Genomic DNA, 19,608 nt, shown 5'->3' on the forward strand with positions numbered 1-19,608 from the left:
TGCAACAAACTGTCACTAGCCTACTGTCCCTGATTTCAGACTGCAGAGCTCTCAGTCCAGTGAAATAACTGTAAAGACTCATTCCACTCACAGACACAAACGTTAAACATAGCATGTTGTTAGCACAGTTCAAGGAAACAGATACATTCATGTGCTATTGCAGATATGGTAGCAAATTTTAGGATGGAAATTTATAAATATGTATAAAACTCAAGAAATACAAATATTTTGACATTTTTTTCTGAAAGTTGTGGCAAGAAAAATTGGAGATGTACATGACTGGGTACTTTAAAACACTCCATGGAAATATGAGGAAACATTTAAAGTCCCATCCAGTGGGGCAGTTCTCTCCTAGTACACTGGGAAAGCAGATGCACACTACAGCTCCACCGTGTAGAACACGTGCAGAAAGGGTGGGAAGACTCATGACTAACACTAGGGCAGTGACAGTTATGTCCTAGTTGTGGAATCAGTGATTATTTTAATTTTTTGTGTTTGCTTTCTCTAGTTTTTGACATTAGCTGTCTGTAAATTCCTTAATAACTAAAAACAATACTGTGCATCTCAAATGGTATGTGCACTTGTTAGTTTTATGTCAACTTGCTGACACAAAGTAGAGCTATCTGAGAGGAGGGAACCTTAACTGAGAAAAGGCCTCCATAAAATCCAGATGTGGGGCATTTTCTTAATCTCACTGATCAGTGACAGATGGGACAGAGCTCAGCCCACTGTGGGTGGTGCCCTCCCTATGCTGGTGGTCCTGAGTTCTACAAGAAAGCAGGCTGAGCAAGCTATGGGGAACAAGCCAGTAAGAAGCACTCCTCTATGGCATCTGCATCAGCTCCTGCCTCCAGGTTCCTGCCTTGCTTGAGTTCCTGTCCTGACTTCCTTCAGTGATCACTATAATGTGGAAGTGTACGACAAATAAGCCTCCCCCCCCCCCAACTTGCTTTTGGTAATGGTGTTTCATCCCAGCAACAGAAACTCAAACTAAGACAGTAGGTATATAAAGAACATGTGGTAACATGACATACCACATTAACTACTTTCAGAGGTAAAGTGCATAATAAACACATTTCATGTCTGCTCAGACTCACTTTAGCTTCCCAAAGAGAAATCCTTGAACTTCATCTGCCTCAGTCTCCTCTGCAGCGGCATCACTCACAGCTGCATGAAAGGAAGAAACAAGTATTTGTAGGCTGGGAAAAGAACATAGAATTACGAATAAAACGAATTCTATTAGTTTTACATTGCTTTTCTCTCATTCACAAGGTTAATGCATGTGTATGTGCCTATATTATAATCCTAAATAAATGTGCTCTATTTTAAAAAATGGGCTTAGATGGTTAAATATTTCATAAACACAAAGAATGTCATATAGATTACTTTAAAGCAACTTTCTATTTTATAAACCAAAATGATTGAGACAAAGGACACAGAAGAAATCCTGGCTTACCCTTTCAGGTCTGATGGTAGATCCATACCCTAAGAAATCTTAAAGATAGTCAAGGGATCTCTAGAAAGACACCACAGCCATGGCCACAAAGAACAATGGTCTTCACTGTGCTCATTTCCCTTCTGCCAAATAGTGTGGAAGTCAAATATGGGAAGAGTGTAACGGCTCGCTCTTCACCCTGCTGATTAACACTCAGAGGCATTTGCTCCTTCCTTGCTCTCTGAAGCCCGGGGTCTCTGGGCTACAGCACAAATGCAGGGTGCCCTGATTTAGTCATACATTGGCCAAATACTGTCTGAAACCAATAACTGGGTAAACTTTGCTGTCTATTATGATTTCTGATGGGATAGATACATGGAAAAAGACACTAATGATAAATATCACACTTGGTAGGAAAAGAGAAAGTCAAATGGACAACTTTGATAAAGGGAGGAAAACTTTCTCAACAAAGGCACACCATAAATGGACCAGAAAGGAAAACAGAGCTCTGGCTCTGATGGACTAGGAGCTGCTGGGAAAGGGAGTGTCACTTTTGAGAGTGCTCCACTGGTGAGTGGGTGACGTGGGTGACACTCCCACACCAGGCCACACACCCAAGGACATATGGGGCACAAACTGCACTTGAGTTTTCTTAAGAAATACAAATGTGGGCGGGTAGAGAAGGGTGTGTGAATTCTGGGAGGCTGGAGGAGGAGACGGATGTAATGAGAACATTACTCCATGGAATTCTCAAACGCTAACAAAGCGTTTGCTCTGTGGAGTGCTCTTCGAGTCTCTACTACAGATGGCTCAGTAAGCATTCCTGGGGAGGAAGGGACAGATGAGCTGGAAGATTATGAGATCCTGACCTCCACACGTGACACGGCTGTCACGCACACGAGCACACTGAAGCATGTAGTCACCCGCACAAGATGAAACTAGCAAAACATCCCAGCATGGCTTGCTGAGGGAGGGCCACTCTTCTCTGGGGGGAATGATAATTGGTAAGTTGTCTGTTTTACCCCAGTGGCTAACATTACACATGTGTGCATACGGGAAGCAGTGACTGGAGGAGGGACATGGATGAGGAGAGTGCTGGGTAGGCGGAACTGGAAGAGAGAGTGGAGGAAGCAGGCATGGCCAAATACACTGTTTACATGAACACCATTGTCAAAGAACACAGAGGAGCCTTATTTAAACATCAGAAATCTTACTTTTCACTTGGATATCATCCAACGCTTTGTATTCTGTGTCTTTAATCGCTAGCTCCACTCCATAGCCAGACAAGAGCATTTTTCGTGAACTTGGCTTCTGTTCCAATCATTTAGAAAAACAGGAGACAATTAGGTGTCTTTCATGAAACTTAGTACTGTGTCATATTAGGGTTCTACAGCGAATCACTGATACTGGAGGCACACATGTGTGCGTGTGGTTGGGCGCTGAGGCTTGAGCCCAGGGCTGTGCATGGATGAGGCAGTACTCCAGCGCCAGGCTACAGCCTGCCCAACACAAAAGGCTTTAACCACCACGCATTATTATTATCGGGGGACACTCAGACTCTCTACATAGTCTACCAAAGAACCAGAATTTTGTTGATGACATCTTCCTTACTAAAAACTTGGTCGTGACTTTTCAGTATTTTTTAGTGGAAAAGGTATTTTCTGGTCATAGCTATAGAGAGTTAACAGAGGCTCCAGTGCACCAAAGTGTACTTCTCTCCTTCCCCTCCACAAGACAGCCAGAGAGTTAGCAAAAATAACAAAAACCAGAGACAGACATACAGACAATAAAACACTCAGTGCTTAGTGCCTTAGAAACCCTGCTTAAATCCTTCTTCGAGTAGCTCAATAACTAAAATATTCCAAACAACTAAAAAGTTATTGTCTCCTGGATAATAAAAGAAAAACGTTTATTAAATTTGTATTTGTATGTACTTTCTCGTTTGTAGCTTGGATTTGTGAACTGAAGAGCTCATAGACCAAGAGGGCTATGACAAATCTTTTCATTTCTATGTCTTCCCTACAAAAAAGGCATCTGCTCAAAAGGAAGCATGAAACGTCTATTTGCATTAAAAACACGTTGATTAAATTTGTGTCATAGTACTGTGAGTGTATACGATGTCATTCATTAACTAGAAGGTCATAATTTAATGGTGCAAAGCATCCTCATGGTTACTATGATCCTATAGAAGTATATTTTTGGTTATATTATCCAAAGAATATTTAAGACAGATCCTCAAAAGACATGCACATCTTATGGCAGCCATACTAGCACGGTGAAGATAAATAAGATAAATATCTACTTTTATCTCCTGCATCCATTTCTTTGAATGTGGCTCTTATCTCTGGTCTGCTCCACCGAGTATAGAATTACACCCACAGTGTGTTACTGCCATTGATGAATATACATCTATTCTGGCAGAGAAAGGAAAATGACTGAGAATTTCTACTTTAAAGAAGATCAGTTACATAGAATGCTTTGTATGCACACTCCAGCCCCTTCATTTGAGCCTCCTTTATCTTCACGTTTTTCTGAAACACTTCATTATCATCTAAATATACTATGGGTTCTTCACCTCCTGCCACTAAAATGTAGGTTTCTGAAAAAGGCACTGTTTCTTTATTACTGCCTTGTAAATAATACTTGACATAGAGGCACATGAAGAATTAATGACTGAAATATATTGTTTACAAAACATATATACTCAATGAACCTATGCTTTTGCTATATATTTTTAATCTTCATGTGGACTATTAAAATATCTATATTCTAGTTTACCCAAAAATGTAAGATTATTTAACAAGATTTCCTCATTACTAGTAATTAGCTTTGATTTAACTAAGCTCAAAGAATAAAATGTTAAAGATAAGAATAGTGAGGAGCACTGGAAAAAGACTTTAGTAATATATGATTAATGGGATAGACAAACCTACAGATGACCTCCGCACCTCGGCTGCTCCGTTTTTTTTAACATGTAATTATTAGGATAACTGCAACATTCGCTCAGCTTTAGCATCCTGGGACAGGAGGAAATGCCTGGGGCAGCCGAGGCTCTGCTCATCTCTCCCGAAAACATGATGTTCTACAGTGCTTTACATCAACTGAGAGCAATTCTTAGAGCTACATAAATGTATAGCAGTAACAAAGAAGATCTACATACAGAAACCTACAGGCTAAAGAAACAGGCATGCACAAGGAAATAAACTCTAATGAAGATAAAGGCAGAAGCTGCAGACACTGGAGCAGAATGCGCCCTGCTCAAGCGGGAAGATCAGACCCAGAGCAACCTTGAAACCAAAGGGCTTCCACACAGAAGATGAATAAAATCAACAAACCGTTAGTCTGGGCCAGAAAAGAAGCGCATAACACAAATTACTAATGTTGGTAAAACAAACAAACCAATAACAACACAAAGCATGTACCTTAATATAGTGGCGGAGAACATACAGAATTTTACCATTTTTAGATTTCTTAGACAATACTCTGTGAAATTCAGCAAATTCTCTTGTCCCAATTTCTGCATAGAGAATAATCACCGGTAAGCTCTCATTGCCTGTGGGAAACTTATGATCTCTTTCAAATAGGAAAGGCCTGGGTCTAAAACGGAAACAATATAGACTTTCAAAAGCAGTGAGAGTCAACAGCGTATCCGACATCTACCTATAGTTCATACTTTCTTCTATCAAAGAACTCCTAATGTACATAACTACGGAAATAGGAAAATAGCAATAGAAAAAGAAGAAATTTGTTTTATCCAAAATGAACTATTAAAAATGTTTTACTTTCCACTAAGGTTCATTGTCAATAAAACAACAAAATTTTAATTATAATTCTAATCAACTAAAATTTATATTTAATTAAAGTAAATTTTCACTATAGTTCATATTCCCTGATAAAAGTTTCCAAATACTTAAAGACTATAATGTAGACATCCATCAAAATCAGTGTTTAACACCAAGAACTATGAATGAGTCCCTAGGGAAGGCTCAGGAGGGAGAGGAGGCCTGCAGATCGGTCTGCACCGCCTGTCCACACAGATCCTGACAGCTCCTTTCCAGACACTGGCCTGGCTATTCACAGTTTCTAGTAAATTACACCTTTACTATAAAGTCAGTTGCTATCATTTACTTCACCCTTTCAGTTTCTGAGGCACAGACCAGTTAAATATTTAGGATACAGCAGAAAAGAAACCAGATAAAATAAGACTAGGTGAAAGAAACGCTCAGATTTCTTAGAAAGCAATTACTGCTTGAGGCCTCTATTTTGGCAGTTTCCCTCACACAGAAATTCAGACATACACACAGCATCCGATACATGTGCATGGTGTGAGCAAGGGAGGAGGGCGGACGGCAGATTCATCCTCACACATCTCTAATTAAAAACATTTCTGGTGTCCTCAAGATTACTTACACCATGGGTTGTTTTTATCTTTAAGAAAGGGCTTCAAAAGATAAAAAGCTTCATGCAGATATCTTTGAATGTCTCAGAGTATTAAATTTCTATTCCAGTTCTCTTCTGCACTGAGCACTTCTCTATTGTATGACTTTACCTCGCAGTAGCCTTACTCAGCAGCTTCTTAATCTCACTAATTTTGCAGGTGTGCTTCCCATGCACAACCACAAATGCAGTGCATCCGTCTGGCGGGGGCTCAGCAGCAGCAACCTGCAAGGCAAACGCGAAGCTGTCACTGTGGCTCGTCATTAGCACACCATCTTAAATCCTGACTGTTTCCAGCTAAAACAACTCATCTTTTACTATTGAGTTACTCTTCTAATTAATGCAAAATATTTTCTGTGAGTAGAATTGAAGAAATATTTAATAAAATCAACTTTATCCTAGAAGATATGTGCATGCAAGATTTTTGAAAAATTCTTTAAAATTTTTTGTATAAGTAATTTTTCTGGCACTGTATTTTCATGCTTTCCTAACTCCAAAATCAACAATATTTCCTTTTTTCCCAATTAGAGTCAATGACATCAATGTTGATAAAATCATCAACAGGTTATGGAATGAAATATACAAATGTAGAACACACTGAGTCAAGGATGTTCAACATACACCATCGTATTTACCCTCATTATGCACTTCTTAGGCGTATTACCTGTTGGAACATCTGAACAGTCGGGGAGTATGCCCTTAGAGAGAAAGCAAACTTCAAGAGGTTGATGTGTATATTGTCTAAAAACTGCCCAGCTTTCTTCAGGATTAGGTTGTAGTAAGAATAATCTGATTCTACAAAGAGAAAAAGATGTTAGTATTTTACATTCAGCATACTGGCATATCCCATCTACAGTGCTAATTGAATTAATGTCAAATTATCATATTTTAAGTTTGGGTAAGCTGCTAAAGAAATAATTATTTTGTCCATTTCAGTATTTCCTCAGAAATCAAAAGAATGATATAGTTAAAAAAAATCTTGCCCTTAAAATCTATTTGGGATGTTAATGAAAGCCTTGGCAGTCCAGTGCCAAGACTCTCTTCAGGGTTCAGAATCAGACTCTACAACAAGCCAAAAGGCCTTTCTCCTCTGGCTACCTGAGGGCGAGCCAAAAGACTCCTGTGTGCTCCTGTGGATCAGTCTCTCTATTCTACTTCTATTCTCATTCTCCTGTCCTCCTCCTGACTCCTCCTAGCTTCTTCTCCTCTAGCCTCAAAGCTCTTCTTCACAGGAGCCTTGAAACGATGAAGAATCACAAGAATTACTTCTCACTGGTCAAAAGCACATCCCTAGGGTAAACTATACAAACCCACGTCATTTACCATGGGAGCACAAGGGTCAAAGGTTACAGGAGTGAGACTGACCAGAGTCGGGGGGACAGAGCCCAGTGAGATAAGCTTTGAGACATAGTTTCCTTGTTAGCAGACTGGCGAGCAAAGAATCGGCATCCTTTTCTTAGTAACCTTGGCTGGACATCTGCAGCTGACCTCGCGCATAGCTCTAAGGTTTTAAACTTACGATCTGTTTACAAAAGCCTTGGTCTAGTGTGAACTTGCTCTGAGGTGAAAGTGAGATGACTGTGTGCAGTTAGTCTGAGCAAAAGAACAAGGCAGACTTTTAAGTGTCTACAGTCCTCACAGGACAGCGAGATCTAGTTTGAAGCACGTCCTAATATATATCCTATATATTAAAATTATACAGCCAAATGAAAAGTCATCTTCCTGACCACCCACAGATACATGTACCCATAAGGTTGAGATGTAATCATGGATTATGTAGGTGTAAGTCACAAACAATGCCACACCAGTTTGGAATTATGATTAATAGGGTGGTATTTATTTAAAGGGGAAAAAAACTTACAGATCACTGTCCCAGGCAACATCCCTCTACGCAACCAGGAAGGGAGTCTAGTCACCAGTGGAGCAGGAAGTGAAGAGAGAGAGAGGAGAGGGAAGTGGCCGCTTTTTTAAAGGGAGAGAGACCACGCCCCAATGGGCTGGTATCTCAGCAGCTATAGGCTGGAGGAGCGGGAGGAACTCCCACAAGAGGATTACACATACACATCACATGAGATTGCACACTACAATACAGGTATTGAGGAGGCACCAAGCTGCCTTAGCAACAGTGAGCAACAGTTTCCAGAGATGCTGGTCCTGCAGGCCTTTCCTGTGCAGGATTAACCTCCATCAGATAACTGTTCCTCAAGTCGGGAGATATACGGACACTTGTTGTCATGCGTCACTCTAATGGCCCCTGACAGAATCTATATGCACTTTAATACACTCCAATGGTGTGGCTATTAAACAGGATGGGTTAGATTCAATGTGCAGTTGAAGGGGCTGGAGCATAGTAAAGCAAGCATAATATGACTGACAAGATAGACGTACACCAAGTTTGGTGCAGTGGCCAAGTATATTCACCATGTCCACAATAGTCCAGAAAACACAATTCAAACCCGACTTTCATCATGAAGTATCGATTTTGTCTAGAAATGGGGCACACTGAGAAAATGCTTCCTTTCTCTAAGCTGTTTTCTAGACATGAAAGAGAAGATTGGCTTTTGAATTCTGTTTTAAAACTCTTTGGGATACAAAGGCCATTTAATTTTGGGGGTAGGGTAGGCAGGCGAGGACGGCAGAAAGCTGAGGACAGTCTAGGGGTGCTAATGGAGATGAGCCGGAAGCAATCTTTATCTGTGTGTCCTTTCCTCCATCCACGGTCACATACAGACAAAAGTCATGGAAGTGGGTGGGGCTTTTCAGAGAGAAAGGTTTCAGAGGTAGAAGGGGTGAGGAAATGAATGAGAACAAGGGGGGCGCAATAACTAGAACTCATTACATGCATGTGTGAAATCACCAAAGAAGACAATTTTAAGAAGCAGAATGTAATGCCTATACTTTATAACTAACAAAATCATCTATATTATGAAATAGAGGGATTAGGCTATTTTCTGCTATTAAAACAATTGAGTTTATGCTCACTAAATAAATGGCAGGTCCTTATTTTACCGTTCCAATTTTCTCCATCTTCTTACACTGTCCTCAAGCTTTGTCTATTGAGTGCTAATATATGCAAACCTACACTTATTGTTGGCCAGTGTAGTCAGCTCTTGACTATGCTCTTCACAGTTTAATGTCCTCAGAGATGCAGCACTTACCCGACTTCCTCAATACGCACACTTTAACACTCTGAGCATTCTGTTGTGCCAGGCAAGGCCAAAGAATGCTTTCTGAAGTAGTGGCTCAGATTGTAGACTACTGGGTGTTATGAATTGCAGTGTTTTTAACACACATTTTATGCACTTGTAGAAATGTAATTAGTTATAGAATACAGTATGTTCATATGTCTATGTGTGCATGAGTGTATGCGTATGTATGTACAAGCACACATGTGCAGCTATCAGAGCACAGCCTTAAGTGTTATGTCTCAGTTACTTTCACTTCATTTGTGAACCAAGGTCTCTCACTGGTCTGGATCTCTCTGGCAGGCCAGGCTGGCTACCCAGCAAGCCCCTGGGATCCTCCTGTCTTGGAGATTACAAGCATGGAACACAAGGGCAGGTTTTCATTCACAAACCATGCTCTCATGCTTCAGGAGAAAGTGTTCTACTAGCTAAGCTATCCCCAGCTCTGAAACGTAAAGCTTTCTCATCGTCACTCTTTGGCATGGAAGTAACAAATTTGTGTATCTTTGGATTGTTTCTTAGACAAATAATTACATCTATTTCATCAGCTTCAACTTTAAATTTGCTTTCATCTCTAATAAATGGTAAAATTATATGTATGCCTAATTTGTTTTGAAATCCATTTCCTTACAATTTATTATCAAGCATTTGGTTCTTTGGTTCTATCCCTATATGCTTGAAATGAAGGGTCATGTGAAAATGTCTTGAGTAAAAAAGGGTCACAAGTATAGAATGTTCAAGAAGCTCCGCTGTAGCTGACTAGGTGCCCTCCATGTCCGCACACCATGAGGAAGCTCTGCTCCGAGCGGAGTAGGTACCGTCCATGTCACATACCGTGTACCTCAGAGCACGAACAAGTGTTCAGCAGCCCCCACCTACTGTACAGTACTGAATACATACATCGCATTTACTCATCCTTAAGCAGTACCTAGCATCACTTAATATAAAAATAATGATTACTAAATACTGACATTTATCAGGGAAGCATTTTTAAAGGAAGAAAATCACTAGGTTTTACAAATATTTTACTTAAAATGCCATTAAAGGTATGCCTGACCTCTTTATTTTTAAAAATATTTCTAATTAAATAAAAAATTGCTAAATTTCAAAGTTGCTTGAGCCAAACAAACCGCAGCAAATTAACATGTAACTAATTATCTTCCATTTTTACTTGAGTACAGAGAAGCCTGTTCACCTAGAGTAAGAAACTTTCTGTGTAGGTGATTACGGGTTTCATGTTTATGGAGTCTACATTCTTGTATCTTTGTTTCATGATAAAAACATCTTTCCCTAGTTCCAGGACAGGCTCCAAAACCACAGAGAAACCCTGTCTCGAAAAACCAAAAAAAAAAAAAAAAACCATCTTTCCTTGGGGCTGGAGAGAAGGCTCAGCAGTTAAGAGCATGGGCTGCTCTTCCAGAGGTCCTGAGTACAATTCCCAGCAACCACATGGTGGCTCGCAACCACTATAATAAATTTGGAGCCCTCTTCTGGCTGAACATGAACTTGAACGCAGAACACTATACATAAGAAAAAAATAAATCTTAAAAAAAAAACCTTTCCTTTAGATCAACCCCATACTGTCTGTTGCTAAATCTATATTTAATAACTTTGATGTTTTAATATTCTCTAAAACTACATTAATGCATGTGTTAATATATATACTTTAAAATAGTAATTACTATTTATAGTAATTTTATAGATAAAATAATAGTTTATAGATAGATGAAAACACATTATCTGACTTTTTAGGGTAACTATAGGAAATAAATATCTTTAAGAGTATAAAAGCAAAAATACACTGGCAATAAAACTAAAGCAAGGCCAATAAACATTTGTCCAAACTCACAGACTGTACAGCAGTATGTGTGATCTTTACATTTTAAATGATAAGGACGTGTCCTCACAGGTTAACTGACTCAGGTGAAGGGCATTCACAGAGCACATGTGAGCGCTCTCTGTTCTCCCTGCTCACTTCTGCTTTAGCCTATTCAAAGTCTGGTAAATCAAGAGAAAAATCCTAGATGCAAAGCTAATATTATTTCAAGGAAATTTCAGTTAAATAACTCAACAATTTTGATTTTTTACTTAATATACAATCACTACTGTTTGAGTTTTCCTACAGGCCTTGTACCTTAGAAATGAATGCTTAGACCAGTGTCTTAGGGTTTCTATTGCTGTGATAAGGCACAGTGGCCCAAAGCAATCTGGGGAGGAAAAGAGTCAGTTGCAGCTTACATGTCCTGATCACAGACCTTCATGAAGGGAAGTCAGGGCAGAAATGTAGGCAGGAACCTAGAGGTAGGAACCTGAGTAGAGAGACCATGAACAGACAGACCACAGAAGAGAGCGGCTTATAGGCTTGCTCCCCAGGGATTGCTTTGCTCGCTTTCTCTTTCTTCCTCCCTCCCTTCCTTCCTTTCTTCTTTACCTCCTTTACTCCTTTCTCTTTTCTTTTGTTCTTCCTTTTTTCTTTTCCTCCTCTCCTGCTCGCTCCCTCCTTCCCTTCTTTTTCTCCCCCTTTTTTCTCCTTTTCTTCTTCCCCTTTTTGAGACAGGGTCTCACTTATGTAGCCTTGGTTGACTTGAATTTTCTCTGTCAACTAGCCTGGCCTCATCCACCATGCCCAGAACCAGCCTGCTTTCATTTATACCCCAGGACCACCTGCCTGAGGCTGGAACAACCCGGAATGGGCTGGGCACTTACTGAGAAAATGCATCCCAGGCTCACCCACAGGTTAATCTGAGTTGGGACTTTTTTCCAATTAAGCTTCCCTCTGTACAACTGACTCTAGCTGGGCAAGCTGATATAACGACAGGCAGCACAGTTTCTATTAAATAATCTTTTCAACTTTAGAGAGGGTTTTTCTTTGAGACAAGGTCTCATGCAGCCCAGGTTGACATCTGAGCCAGTTTATTACAGAATGACCTTGATCTTCTCATCCTTCTGCACCATAAATGATGGGCTAGCAAGAGTGCACCATCAAGCCTGCTTCCTTGGCAATGCTGGTGATCAAACCAGGGCTTCCTGCCTGCTACGCACCAACAGAACTACATGCCCCACCTTCAATTTAATGTTCAGATTCACCAACGCAATTTGCATTCAAATTTAACTATTACCACTTAAAATATATCTAATGCATGCATGTAAGTATAAATTTCATATGCTAAAATGTGTGCATCACTCACCTGTTTGTTTATAAACCGCTAACTCTCTCACTGTCTCCACAAACTGCCAAAACCTTTCATTGCTTTCTTCTGCCATAAACTCACTGTTAAAAAAATGATCCATGAATAAATGAAAACAAAATTAGTTTAGATACTATAAATCACACTGCTAATGCTAAATAACTGATATCAATTTGTGTAACACAATATGGAAATAAATTGACCTTCTCATCTGGGGTAATTACATATGCATATATACATATACATATATACAATCATCTGGGGTAATTACATATGCATATATACATATACACAATCATCTGGGGTAATTACATATGCATATATACATATACATATATACAATTGTGCTAAGAAGACAACACTGTGTATTACTTCTGACTTTTTCTTATTGACAACTTAGAATTTGTAATTTGTTTTTCATTCTACATGAAATTCCCCTAAGGTAACAAAAATAAGAGCATTAAAGGTAAATAAACAAATCACCCATTGTTCCTCAACAGAATTGGTACTATAAGTAGTCCATAGTCCATACAGGCACCTTATTGCTGAAAAACAAAAGACTTTGGCACAGACATGGAGAAATCAAACTGCAGGCTGTTTGGGGAGGAAACCGTGGTGACCTCTGAGCATGCAATGACAAGCAGTCTGGAAAAGTGTGCCCATTGTTCAACAGCGGCGTGAACATTAGGGGCTAATAAACAATTTCTGCCTGGATTTAAGGCCCACTCCAGAGGAGGAAACTCACGCCTGACACTACAGACCTCGCAGAGACGTGGAACTTGGGGGCATGTTATGGGCCCTAGGGAGAAGCCAGCACTGCTTTACTAAATGGACACAGCATCAAACAGGCTTCTCAGCATTTCCTTCATACCACTGTTCCTGCATTGCCCAGATCCTCATCAGAGAAGCGCTCTGCTTCTCTGTGAGTGGAAGTTAATGCAATGACTAAACACTGGTCAAAGTATAAAGAGTGAGCGTCTGTGGGTGCTCGTCCTTGATAGACTATCATTATCACTTCCCCAAACGTCCAGGGAACACTGAAAAACAGGCGGAAAATAGGAAGAGCCAGAGGCAGAGGAGTCATGCTGTGAAACCGACTTCTGGACACAAGACCTCTGAACTTAAACTCGCCGTCGCTGTGGCTGTCTGTATAAAACCTGTACAACATCAAGCTGGTTAACTTTCCAGCATGGACAGAAACGGGACTCACAGGCCCCAGTCCAAGCTGAGAAGCTACTGGCAGATAACTGATGGCTTCTGCAGTGAGGAGAGCCAGTTGTATTCCAGGGTACGGCTCCTGGTAGGCTGTCCGAGCTCAGGTGGATGGCCGGCACCCATGCATGTGTCTGTGGCAGTGATTCTCATCAGTGTGCTAATTTTTCTTAGATAAGAGGACATGGGTGGGGACTCCAGGAGGAGTTGGGGAAGGAACAGGGGATAGATATGGTCAAAATTCATTTTACAGATATGTGAAATTATCAAAGGATAGCATATATAAAAAAAAACCAAGTAGTTCAAAAGCCAAAATAGTAAATTTAACTATTTACATAGACAATATTACTTAAAACAAAAATCCTAACACAAAAATGAATAGGAAATTGTCCCATAAGGTCAGGTGTAGAATTTTCCACATTGGAGTAATGTTGACACTATCAATTTTGGGGTTTTAGACCATTTAGAATTCAGGATTTGGGATGCTCAACATGCACTGTGTAGTCGTAGGTAAAAGTATGACCCATCAGTAGGACAGGACTTGATTATACTTGTTTTTCTGAGCACAGCTCCGCTCTAGGAACTTGGGCAGGATCTAGAGTTGCCGTCTTTATACCAGTTTTACTTGAAATGAACGAACAGGTCCAGGAATCACCTGCCTCTACTCAGCCAACAGTTAACTCAGCTGTCAGCCTGACATTGGCCATTTCTCTAGAACAATTCACGGTTCCTGGTTTTTGCATCCTTTCCAATACAAACAGGCTGCAAAATTCCATACAGCAAAGTGTTTCTCTCCTTGTTCTGCAACATGCCCAGCAAAGAGCCCTGAGGTAACATTCTCACTACTGCTTGAAAGTCTCCTCAGTTTGATTTCTGCCCAAGTTTATCGCCTCCGAGGTGGTGTCGACAAGCGGTTGAACCTAAACTACCAAGTGCTGTCAGTAGATGACAAGACTCATCGTTTTTCTTGCTTTCAACAATACATTCCTTTTGAACCCTTCCCAGAACGACTTTCAATATTCATATTTTATCAATATCTTGTTCAAGATTATTATTCTCCAAAGTAACAGCATCTGGTTCTACCACACCCTTGAGTCCTCATCAGAATCACCACTACTATTCGGGAAGTCTCTTCATGGTTGTATACTCCTTGTCTACATTTCTCAAAGTTCTCCTAGCCCAGCTCCACAGCTACTTTTTAACAGTTCAGGGTTCTTGTTGCATTGAGATCCCACTTTTTGGTACCAAACTGTTTTTTTTTAATTGCTCTTATAATAAACTGCCCAAACCATTGTGGCTTCAAACACTTACGACTTACTCTCTCAGGACTCTAGAGGCCAAAAGTCCTACCTACATCATGCTCCTGGCAAGGAAGCCCTGCTTCAGAAGGCTCTGAACAGACTCCTCGCCTCTGGGAGTTTATTGGCTCCAGCTGTTCTGTGAATTGAGGCTGTTTAACCCAATCTCTAAATCAATCTTTGCATGGCCCTCTCCTTAAGTATTTTTATCTGTGTCTTCTGACATTGGACTCGCGGGCCACCACGATAATTAAAAATGCCCCAATATTCTCAGATTTGCAAAGACTTTTGACCTAAACAAACTGTCATTTGCAGATTTTGGGAGGCATGGTTAGGATGTGGACATACTTCTGTAGGAATCTCATTCAACACAGCACAAGTAACAAGGGTGGCAAATTTGACCCAGACTACCTTGTAAAGGGCTTTAAGGAACATTCTATCTGGAATTTGCAAAAAAATAAAAAAAGCAGACAACGCAACTAACAGTTCAAAAAAAGAAATTTGGCGGCTGGGAACTAAGTGTGCGACCAAGCCCAGGCACTGCTAGGAGACACTATGGACTAGAGGAAGCTTTAATAATTTATTCAATAAAAATTGTTGCTAGCAGCCAATAAATAGAAGGTAATACAGTGTGATGGGGTTTCGTTTTTAGAACCATGGGATGCTGCTTTATAAACACATCAACAGTTACAAAACTTTATGCCCAATAGAAAGGAAAAGAAAAACCAGATAGTTTCCCTTTTATAGCCTCAGGCTGGCCACATACTCATGAATTTACAACCCTTCTGCTCTGGCACGGATTACAAAGGTTTGCCACCGCAAGCCACAAGAGGCAGCATTTCTGCTTCTGTTCACCGTAATCTGAAAGGGTAAAATGCAGTAAAGACGTCTGCTTTCTGCTAGGTAACTAAACAGAATGAGTAACAAATCCCCCTGGATGATGATGATGTGTGTGTGTGGCGGTGGGGGGTTATCGCTGAAAAGCTGCCTCACCATCCCACCGCAAACTTGGGAATGAGACAAGTCAAAAGTGTAAAAAGAAAACTCGGAGCTTCAAACACAATCTGCTAACCAGAACTTTGCAGAGAGCTTGCATTAAACTGTGCCTTCCTTCTTTCACGTCGGCAGGACACGCAGGGACACGAATGGAGACAGAGAAGTTTTAAAAATCACGAGCGGGTGGGGCAAGTGAGTGGCAGAGTTATGTAGAGGACTGCCCTGAGCAGTGATGCTCCAGGTGCCTGGGGACACCGCGGGAGGGAGCAAGAAGACATCTGACCAAAGACGGCTAGGGACGCGGGATCTGAGGGTACACTAGGTCCGAGGGGGTGGGGGGGGGGGGTCCTGGAGTCGTTAGGAGACGCTGGATCTGCGGGGAGTCAGTGCGAGCCTCCGGGGCAGTGGGGACGCGCAGTCCCGGAGGACGGTAGATCTAAGGGGACGCACGGGTTGGAGGGGAAGACGCATCCTAGTGACCTCGGGGCCTGAGTGAACCCAAAATTTGGGGGCACCCTGGTCCCGGGGACGCGGAATCGGTATAGCCCCTTGCCGAAGGGGGATGTCTATGGAGATGCCAGGGTCCCTCCGCTCGCCGCCATTCCCCGGTCTCGGCGCTCGGCTGGGCCCAGGCCCCAGGGCACCCACCTGGCCTCCAGCAGCAGCGGGGTCTCGGGCCACTTGGCAGCCAAGTGTGCGGTGACCGCCTTGGACGCGGCCGCCGGGCTAGCGCCGAGGAAGGCGAGCCACAGCGCGACGGAGCTCAGGAGCAGCTCCTCGGAGGCTCTGGCCCGTGCCATGGCGCGCCCAGGGAAGCGCGAGACGCCACGCTACAATCCGCGGCTCCTGGTGCGCCGCGCCCCACTTCCGGTGGGGGGAGCCGCAGTCCGTTACTTGGCCGGTCACCACTGTGCGCATGCGTGGCTGGCGAAGCTGGGGGGGGGGCTCGGTGAGGGGAGCCCCCGCGGGCCGACGCCGGAGCTCAGAAGGGTCCCCCGCGGGGCCTCGGGGTCCTGGGATTGAGGGCCTGAGACGCTGGGAGCGATGCCCGTTGGCCCAGACCAATCTGAGACTAGTCAGAGCTGCCCCAGTCCAGCTAGTCAAGGACCCCTGGGCTGATCCACCTGATAAGGGTGGAGGCACTGAGGGCAAACTTCCCAGTTAGGATCACCTGGGGGTGCGTGGGAGTGAGCCCAGGCCTCCAAAATAAGGTCTAAGGCCCTAGGCACTCGTGTGCAATGTTGGAGAGCTGTGTTCGGCCAGTGGATGTCAGGCTTTCCCTGCTTGCAGTCTGGACCCAGCTTCATGCTTAGCATTCAGACCGAGGTCTCCTGCGGGTATCAGAACCCGCATCTCAGTCCTGCCAAGTAGCTTTTTGAGCTGGATGCAAAAGTGTGTTCCTTCCTCGCAGCCCCTTGGAAGGCCCAGGTGATTCCTGTGTTCTTACAAGATTAAGCGGTGCTGCTTCAAAAGATTGCCGCTGATCAGAAAAACACCAGTAAATAATAGGCGTGGCATGGAAGAAGAGGGGAAAAAAAAACTCGGGGGAGCACGGAGCCCTTGCTCTCCATCCGCATACACCTGTGTGGGTATACCTCACAGATATACCTCATCTGTTTCAGATTCTCTCTCTCTCTCTCTCTCTCTCTCTCTCTCTCTCTCTCTCTCTCCACACATGCACACACACACACATAGAGATAGACACAGATGAGAGCGTTCCATTTACCCTGTGTTTAGTTTTCCTTAGAAGGCCATGTTCTGATTAACGCCCAGGTAAGTCTCACTTCCGGAGCGGATTCTTCACTTGCTGATTTTTCTTCCTGTGACCTCTTCAGCTGTTGGATTGTCATCGTTGGATTTTCACTTTAGGATCTGAACACAGTATTTTCATATTTCCCCAGCTGCATACACTATCTTTCTCCGAGAATTCACGTCTCGCTCCTTTCTGGCACAGTTTATGTTGAGGGTCAGTAAGTACTGAAAAGGCCTCAGTAGGACCTTGTAGTCCTGGGTAGGTGTTAGAAAGCCAAGGCCAGTGAACTACAGTTCTAGCCGTAGGCCTAGAAGAAAAGGTATATTGTGCATCTTTGATGTGTATTTACTTTAATTCTTCATTTTTGGGTGAAATTGTGGGTTCGAAGGCAGTGAAGTGTTGACAGGAAGAGCCTTGCATACCAGCACATCTCAGACAATGCCAATCGCTACTCGGTATAAGTCACAAGCAGGATATCGTTAAAGGACACTAATGAAACTTATCAGTATGCAGTCCTGTTGAATTCGGAGATGTGGGCTTGCTGCTTCATTCTTTTAGAGAAAATGGAATTCACTTACTATTGACCATTCATTTATACAACTACACATCTTATCTCGTAGGGTGTTTTCCCAGCAACGGAAGTGATTTAGAAGACTTCCTCACCGCGGCCACTCGCAGGCTCGATTTCAGAGAGAAGAAGAAGAGCGTGGGTGACCTTCAAGGTTCCTTCTCTGTGTAATTACCTGTGGGGTAGGAAAAGAACCACGAAGCATTTTAGGTCAGTAAAATAGCCAAGGATTCTAAAATGTGTAAATTATAAAATTTGATCAATAGGTTGTGAGAATCAATAGCCCCTTGGTCCAGGTTGGCGGTGAACTGCACATACTTCAGAGGCATAATTATACGTGAGTATTTTCTGTTTTTAGAAAAATGCAATTCAAAGTTAGTCACTTCAGGGTACTATGAATGAAAAATTCATGATAGCAGTTTTCATTATATGTGGAAGAAGTGATTAATGAGTTCTTTATAATAAGAAACGTGTTTCATGGAATAAATCATCTTGAATTCCTCTTAAGGTGCAGAGTGGGCTTCATGCATTCTGTGATTATAATGGTGCTGGGTGAGAATAAAGTCAGATAATAAGAATCTTAATCTTCTGAGCCTAAATGAAGTCTCAAAGTTTAAATGAAGTTTTAAAATGCCCTGTTTTGTTTTTTAGATATCCTTTGTTGTAAAGTAGACCCTATTCTTATGTTTTAATTGGAATATTTTAAATATACAAAAGCATTCTTAGACTTTATTCCAGTTGGGAAGGATTCATAAACTTAAAGAATTTGTCATATCTCCTCTCTAGGCAAGATTGTGTCAAAATCATAAGCAAATGAATAATGGTTTAGAGTTTTTAATTTAAGGATTAGCAAGTCCAATTTTATGACTTCCCACATTTTATATAAAATAAGTTACAAATGTCTAACTCCAGCTCTTTGTTTCTGAACTCCAGGTATTGAATCCCGAGCTCTGTGTCTCCTGAGCCTGTATTTTACTACTGAGCTTCCCAACCTCTTACTCGACATTTCTTATGGCTGTGTGCAGGCTGGTGCATGCTGCTCACTGCAGTGTCTTTAAAACAACAAGCTGTGGATATGAGCCATAGTCGTTTTGTTGATATGAGAACCGGAAACTTGGTGTTAGACAACGACCTTCTTTGCTTACACACATAGCTACTGAAGCCAAAGTATTGATTATTGGTGGCAAACTACATGTAAGGTAAAATTGGTCATTTTAACCACTTTTAAGAACATAGACTTTACATTATTGAGTTCCTGCACACTGTCATGCAGCTGCTGTCAAGAGCTTCTCATCCTGAAACTTTCATTATCCTTCTTTCAATCTCTCACTCTACTTTCTGCTTCTATTAAATTGACACCTGTAGATCATGACATGAATAAAATCATGCAACATTTTTGACTCGTTTATTTTGGCATGTTCTAGCATGTTTCAGAATCCCCTTCATCTTCAGGGCTGAACAATGCTCTGCTATCTTTCTGTTACATTTTGTTAATTCATTCTTCCATGGAAGCTTGAGTTTCTTCCTTATTTTAGT

General features: G+C 41.9%; 1 protein-coding gene and 1 long non-coding RNA gene across 2 annotated transcripts in view; one reads left to right on the plus strand and one right to left on the minus strand.

Annotated features, from left to right (window-relative positions):
- Uggt2 (UDP-glucose glycoprotein glucosyltransferase 2) overlaps window positions 1–16,600 on the minus strand; it is a 100,355-nt gene extending 83,755 nt beyond the window's left edge. Inside the window, exons 1-7 of the mRNA XM_041676912.1 lie at window positions 16,400–16,600; window positions 12,246–12,328; window positions 6,537–6,667; window positions 5,985–6,097; window positions 4,858–5,032; window positions 2,650–2,746; window positions 1,098–1,167 (exon numbers count right to left, since the gene is read on the minus strand). Of these exons, the coding sequence (XP_041532846.1) occupies window positions 1,098–1,167; window positions 2,650–2,746; window positions 4,858–5,032; window positions 5,985–6,097; window positions 6,537–6,667; window positions 12,246–12,328; window positions 16,400–16,551 (821 nt within the window). The 5' untranslated portion in view covers window positions 16,552–16,600. The remainder of the gene's footprint in view (window positions 1–1,097; window positions 1,168–2,649; window positions 2,747–4,857; window positions 5,033–5,984; window positions 6,098–6,536; window positions 6,668–12,245; window positions 12,329–16,399) is intronic.
- Window positions 16,601–16,781: 181 nt separating this feature from the next.
- Window positions 16,782–19,176, plus strand: LOC121456076. Its single transcript, XR_005975588.1, has 3 exons — window positions 16,782–17,179; window positions 18,125–18,282; window positions 19,006–19,176. It is a non-coding gene; the product is annotated as an uncharacterized LOC121456076 (long non-coding RNA).
- The last annotated feature ends 432 nt before the right edge of the window (window positions 19,177–19,608 follow it).

The sequence above is a fragment of the Microtus oregoni genome, unplaced genomic scaffold (genome assembly GCF_018167655.1).
Source record: "Microtus oregoni isolate MIOR12 unplaced genomic scaffold, Mior012 000001F_ref0000356, whole genome shotgun sequence".
In the NCBI taxonomy this organism is placed as follows: domain Eukaryota; kingdom Metazoa; phylum Chordata; class Mammalia; order Rodentia; family Cricetidae; genus Microtus; species Microtus oregoni.